General features: G+C 46.1%; 1 protein-coding gene across 3 annotated transcripts in view; it reads left to right on the top strand.

Annotated features, from left to right (window-relative positions):
- LOC101575299 (keratin-associated protein 10-9) overlaps window positions 1–5,515 on the top strand; it is an 8,591-nt gene extending 3,076 nt beyond the window's left edge. The window contains exons 1-2 of one of the 3 annotated variants that reach the window (XM_004631968.1): window positions 4,775–5,194; window positions 5,288–5,515. In XM_004631968.1, the coding sequence (XP_004632025.1) occupies window positions 4,775–5,194; window positions 5,288–5,515 (648 nt within the window). Of the gene's footprint in view, window positions 1–4,774 lie in introns of those variants that run through there. The other 2 variants (XM_023716132.1, XM_023716131.1) reach the window with 2 other exon arrangements.
- Window positions 5,516–6,003: the final 488 nt, after the last annotated feature.

The following is a 6,003-nucleotide window of genomic DNA, read 5'->3' on the forward strand; positions in this document are numbered from 1 at the left end:
GTCTTTGCAAAAGGTTCATTTTTCTTGGAAATGTGGTATTATAAATTGAACTAAATTCAGAAATTTTAAATCTTTAAAAAAAATACTTGAAACTATTGTTTGAAGCAAGGTACAATTCCCCTATAACGAGTGCTATCACTATGTATATATAAAATGTACCAATAAAAAAATTCAAGAAAAAAAAAGAAAACAGGAGAAAAGTTTAACATGGACCAATAAGGAGAACTTTATTAGTGTAACTTTTAATTTCTAATGATGTGTCAGTTGAGCATCTGTTCCTAGGCTTGTTTGCCATCAGTGTGTCTGCTTTGGTGAGCTGTCTGTTCACCTCTTTGGGCTTTTTTTTTTTAAAAAATCTGGGCTCTTTGTTGTCTGTTGAATTTCAAGATTTCTTTATATAGTTTGAGAATCAGCATTTATCAGACATACTGTATCAGGACTCTCCCACTCTATGCATCTTTTCTCACTTCCCTGATGTCCTACAGCAATTTTAAATCATTCTAATACAGAAGCCTTTAGGTCTAGGTTGTCCACTGATGAATTTTCCAAAGCATTTAAAGAAGAGCTACATGACAGTTCTTCCAGAAACAGAAGACAAAACACATGGCCACTCATCATCCTAAGGTCTCAGCCACACTTTGCTGTCCAGAAACAAGACATTCCATGGAAAGGAAATGACAAACCAATATCCCTAATAAATATAGACACCAAAATCAACAACAAAATGTTGTCCATGAGCAAGAAATAGGTGAATGCTCGCTTTTTAGCCAGTATAAGTTGTCCAGGGAAATAGCCCACTTCACTGTCAGTGGGCCAGGATCAAATGCTTCCCCCTATAGCCAGCAGAGATGCAGGCATCTGCTCCAGCAATCCTGTGCCATTCCACACTGCAGTCACCCTGGTGAGAACAAGGGAGACAAAGGCAGGTGCATGTATCAGAGAGGAAAACAGCATAGTCTCTGCTGTCTCTGAGCACATTTAAGGTGCTGTTCCACACAGAGGACAGGTTTGCTCACACAGAAAGCCTGGGAATCAACAAGAAGTCTCCTGGAACTGTAAGGCTGTGCAACCACATCAAGGACAGCAGCTCAAAATAACAAAAGCAGAAAAACCTTACTGTGTTCTTTTATGCTGATATAAATAATGAAAATACAACAATATTTCATTTAAAGTATGATTTACATTGAAATATAAATGATAATTTACATATTTTTCTAAAAATATGTAGCTCAGGAAAACACAATGAAAGACATCAAATGAGACTTAAACAAGGAGAGACCCACACTGTATCCCATGTGGGACAACAACATATTCAGCTCCTCCAGATCTATCTGTAGGTTTTGTACAGTTAAAACTTCAATAGAGTTTTATTGTGCTGGAGTCAAGGTACCGAAGGAGTACATTTGTGCATGAAGCCCCCAAAGAAAGCATGCATATGCAGCCATCAGTAATAACAGCAGGCAGCAGGGAGCAAGGAGCAGAGCAAGAGAAGAATGTATCTTTATTGTTTAATTATTATACATTTGTTATCACATATTTACATTCTTGCAAGCTCACTATACTGGTACTTGTGTGATTTTTTAATGCTAAGCCACAGTTACACAAGCATATCCTGCTCTGAACCTGCACTCAACAGCGGATGTCCTTAACCAGATGCCACAAGCTTTGACATAATCTGCTGTGACTCCCCACTTGTTGATATCAACAAGCTGATTCTAGATTGTCCTTCCTGAGGCAAATGAATTTAAAACAACTTGTAAAAGAGTTAAAGATAAGGACGCACCTTCCTGATTTAAAGGTTTTCTAGAAACCTCAGGAATTAAGGCAATTTAGTGTTGGCAAAAATAGGGATAAACCTGTGAAGAGAGAAGCAGATGGACTCAGAGAAGGCAGCTGACCTCCAACCAAAGAACAAAGGAAACTGAAGGAGAAATGGGAATATTTGAAACAATTGGACATCAATGAGAAAAGAAAGCTGAACTTCAACTAATGTCTCATAAATCATGTGAAATTAAATTATAATTGATTAGAGACCTAAAAGTAAAACGTTGAAATGTTTATGTTTGAGAAAACAGGTAAATCTCTGTGTGTGACCTTGTCTTCGGCAGAGTTCTGGAACTGATACCAAAAGCCTGATTAGTAAAAGAAAGTAATTGATAAATTGGACTTCATCAACATTAAACTCTTTTGTTCTTTAAAATGCACTGTTGTAGGATTGAGAAGACAGGGCACAGAGAAGTAGAAAATATTTGCAAATCTGACCAAAAGATACAGAGAGCTTTTAGAATCCAATACCAAGAAAATCTAACTTAAAAAGAAAGCCTGAACATGAACAAAAGCATTGCCAATTAAAATGTGTGGGTGAAAAGTCTGCAAGTAGGAAGGTGCTTGACATCGTCCATCATAAGAGAAACTTGAGTTAGGACCTGCATGCTGAGTATCAGAATGACAGGAGGACCCAGAACTCACCCCATTGAGGAAACATAGATGCTACAATACTCTGGACAACAGCCTGGTAATAAGCATGTTAAATATGACAAACAGCTCATTACTGTTTGACTCAATGTAACCTAAAATTATAATAGATGCCACTCATGTATGTTGGAATGGCAAAAACTAAAACTATAGAGTGCTGAGAGAACCAGGGCCTTTGAGCTCTCATATGGGGCTGTTCTGTTGTGAGTGGTGCTGCTGCTTTACTAACCATGTGGCTGTTTCTTATGTGGTCACACAGGTGCTGACCAATCTCCCAACAAGGCCATTCCTGGGTGTTGATTCCAGGAAGTGAAAACTCAGCAGCCTCCAAAACAGTGCACATAAACAATGTCATAGCAGACTCACTCATAGTCCTCACAGACAGGTGGTGGGGAACATCCTCTCTTATCAAATGGAGATACAGACTGTGGAATTCTCCTGAGCCACATAGAAATAAATGATTTGATGTGTGTGGCATCTTGGATGAATCCTATGGGCATTTTGCTAGATGAACAACGCTGGGTTCAAAAGGCAAGGTGCAGGGGCCAGGGAGATGGCTCAGGGGAATAGGCACTTCCCTGGCAAGTGCAAGGGCCTGAGTTCAATCCCCGGTTCTGGAAAAAAAAAAAAAAAAAGGCAAGGTGTGGTCCCATTCCACTTGGGAATCTGAGCACCAAATATGTAGTGTCCTTGATTTCTAGGAACCATACAGCTGAGGGAGGACTTCTCAGTGTGCTCAGTAAGTGCTCAGCCCTCACTGAAACAGGCCTACACCTGCTATATAAGCTGTGCCCTCCCATTTCTTGGGTTTTAGCCTGGGAGGACATCCTCCTGTATGCTATCCTCTGTGTTGAAGCACAGGCCCTGTTAGAATAAAGACTTACTTTGGTGTCCTGTCAACCTACTCTTGACTTGTTTCTCAGGTAGTGTGGACTTCCAAAGTCCTGTACATCTACTTGGGCTTTTAACCCGAATATTGTGGATATAGTGGTCACTTCCAAAGAAAGCAATAAACCCGATGTTAGCACCAAAGAGCTCCAGAGATCAGCAGGCAACAGAGAGCAAAAACAGAGACTAGCACCTAGTAGAGTGGGTCTACAGTGTCCAGCACAAGCTGGCATCAGACAGCAGTAGCAGGGACCAGCAGATGGCTATGTCAATTCTGGGCATCAAGCATCAGCAGGTGTCATCTTGTTGTCATTAGGATTGCTAGCTGAGCTGCATATAGTCAGCTTAGAGTTCCATCTGAATTGAGCAAAAGAACCCTAGGCTATTAGACAACACACTACTAAGAGTAGACTGGGGGTCACTCACTACCAGTTCCTGGAAGGTCAAAGTCATCAGCTGTTTTGCTTCCCCTGAAGAAGATAAGAGCCTTCACCTGACTTTAGCTGATTTTTGTACATTTGTTTCTTCGCTTCTGTATGGCCTATAATTCATTTCCATTTTGTAGGACTGTGTGCCCACCAGTGTCTTCATGGACCCAGGCTCTGAAATGTTTTCCTATCCCACACACTGGCATCTGTACTGAGCTGGGTGTCCTGAGTCTCTGCCCTGCTGAACGCACATGGCCTGCAGGTGTCCTTGCACATCAGGCTGACTAAGGTGAAGTTGATCCCAGTCTCTATAGAGCTTCTGGGAACTTTTTTCTTTCTGTTTGCTGTCAGGCATACCAATTTGTCCCCTATGTGGCTGAAATTTCCAGTCCTGAGATTCATGTTTCCCTTGGACTCTGGGGAGCCTTCATCTCACCACTTTTGCTGCCTGGACTAGAGATCCTGTCTTCCAGGGGCTCTGTCTCTCTAAGTTTCCATCATGGGCCACCTCTGCCATGCCATGGCACATGGGTCTGGTGCCACATCCTGGCTCACTGTTACCCTTTTTTGTCATCTCCCACACTTTCTGCAGCAGCTCCTTGGTTGGCACAGTCTGCGCTCCATCCCCTCACCTCTTGGGCAGCAAATTCAGGCTGACAAGGTTCTCCATCCTCAAGATGGAGGACCAAGCACAGATCAGGGGATCACCCAGTCCTTGGCCACCACCAGGAAGTCTACAGGCTGTGTGGTACTTTGTATAAACCACAGTGAGCAAGGGCGCCAGGACTCAGCTCAAAACACCAACAAGGAAAGGAACAGGAACAAGGAGAGGGACATCAGGAAGAAAAGGGAAGGTCGCAGGAGCCTGAGGAAAAACAACACACAGCCTGGACTGATATAAAAGCCGGGGGGCCCTGAGCACCTCACACATTCACACACACACTCACACACTCACTCACACCCTCCCGCAGCCCGACTCTACCATGGCCGCCTCCACCATGTCCGTCTGCTCCAGCACTTACACCGAGCCCTGGCAGGTGGATGACTGCCCAGAGAGCTGTTGCGAGCCCTCCTGCTGTGCCCCCAGCTGCTGCCAGCCCAGCTGCTGTGCCCCGGCTCCCTGCCTGAGCCTCATCTGCACCCCATGCTGCCAGTCAGGCTGCACCAGCTCCTGCACGCCCTCATGCTGCCAGCAGTCCAGCTGCCAGCCGGCTTGCTGCTCCTCCACCTGCCAGTCATCCTGCTGTGTGCCTGCCTGCTGCACACCTGTCTGCTGCAAGCCTGTCTGCTGCAAGCCTGTCTGCTGTACACCTGTCTGCTGTAAGCCTGTTTGCTGCACACCAGCCTGCTGCACACCCGTCTGCTGCAAGCCTGTCTGCTGCACACCTGTCTGCTGCAAGCCTGTCTGCTGCACACCCGCCTGCTCTGGTGCTTCCTCTTCCTGCTGCCAGCAGTCTAGCTGCCAGCCGACTTGCTGCTCTTGCTCTCCCTGCCAGTCATCCTGCTGCACACCCATGTGCTGCAAGCCTGTCTGCTGCGTGCCCTCCTGCTCCTCCGTGTCCCTGCTCTGCCGCCCTGTGTGCAGACCTGCCTGCTGCATACCTGCCTCCCCCTGCTGTGCCTCCTCCTGCCAGCCCAGCTGCTGCCTCCCAGCTTCCTGTGTATCCCTGCTCTGTCGCCCGGCCTGCTGTGGCCTCTCTTTGGGCCAGAAGTCCTGCTGCTGACTGGTCCATCTTGGCCTGCTGGCTCAGTTTTTACCCTCAGGGCACCCTCTGCTGGCTGCTTGACCACCTTCAGGCTTCCTCTCCAGAACAGGCTTCGAAAAGTTCAGTGACCTCACACCTCCAAGCCAGGGCTTTCCTGTCACTTTCATGACAGGCCAGATGAGCAGGACGTGGCCTTCCTTGAGTGCTCCCTGAGAGTGGCTTGTGAACTGCTACTGAGCTATGGCCACTCTTTCTTGGGCCTACCAAACTTTCTTCGCTGCCTCAGCCATTGTCCTTTCCTACAAGTTTCTTGCCTTGCAAACAATAAACTGTCTTTCTGGCTCTGTGCATTGTCTCTCAGCCTCGTGTCACAGTCTACATTGGACAGCAAACAAGGCCACTGCCCTTGAGACAAGCTGCATCCACTGCAACCCCACCCCAGGATCCCTCAGGGCAGTGAAGCCCAGGACATATGTGGCAATTTCTCCAGTGCCACCCAGAAAGGC

The sequence above is a fragment of the Octodon degus genome, unplaced genomic scaffold (assembly GCF_000260255.1).
Source record: "Octodon degus isolate 3935 unplaced genomic scaffold, OctDeg1.0 scaffold00045, whole genome shotgun sequence".
Lineage (NCBI taxonomy): Eukaryota > Metazoa > Chordata > Mammalia > Rodentia > Octodontidae > Octodon > Octodon degus.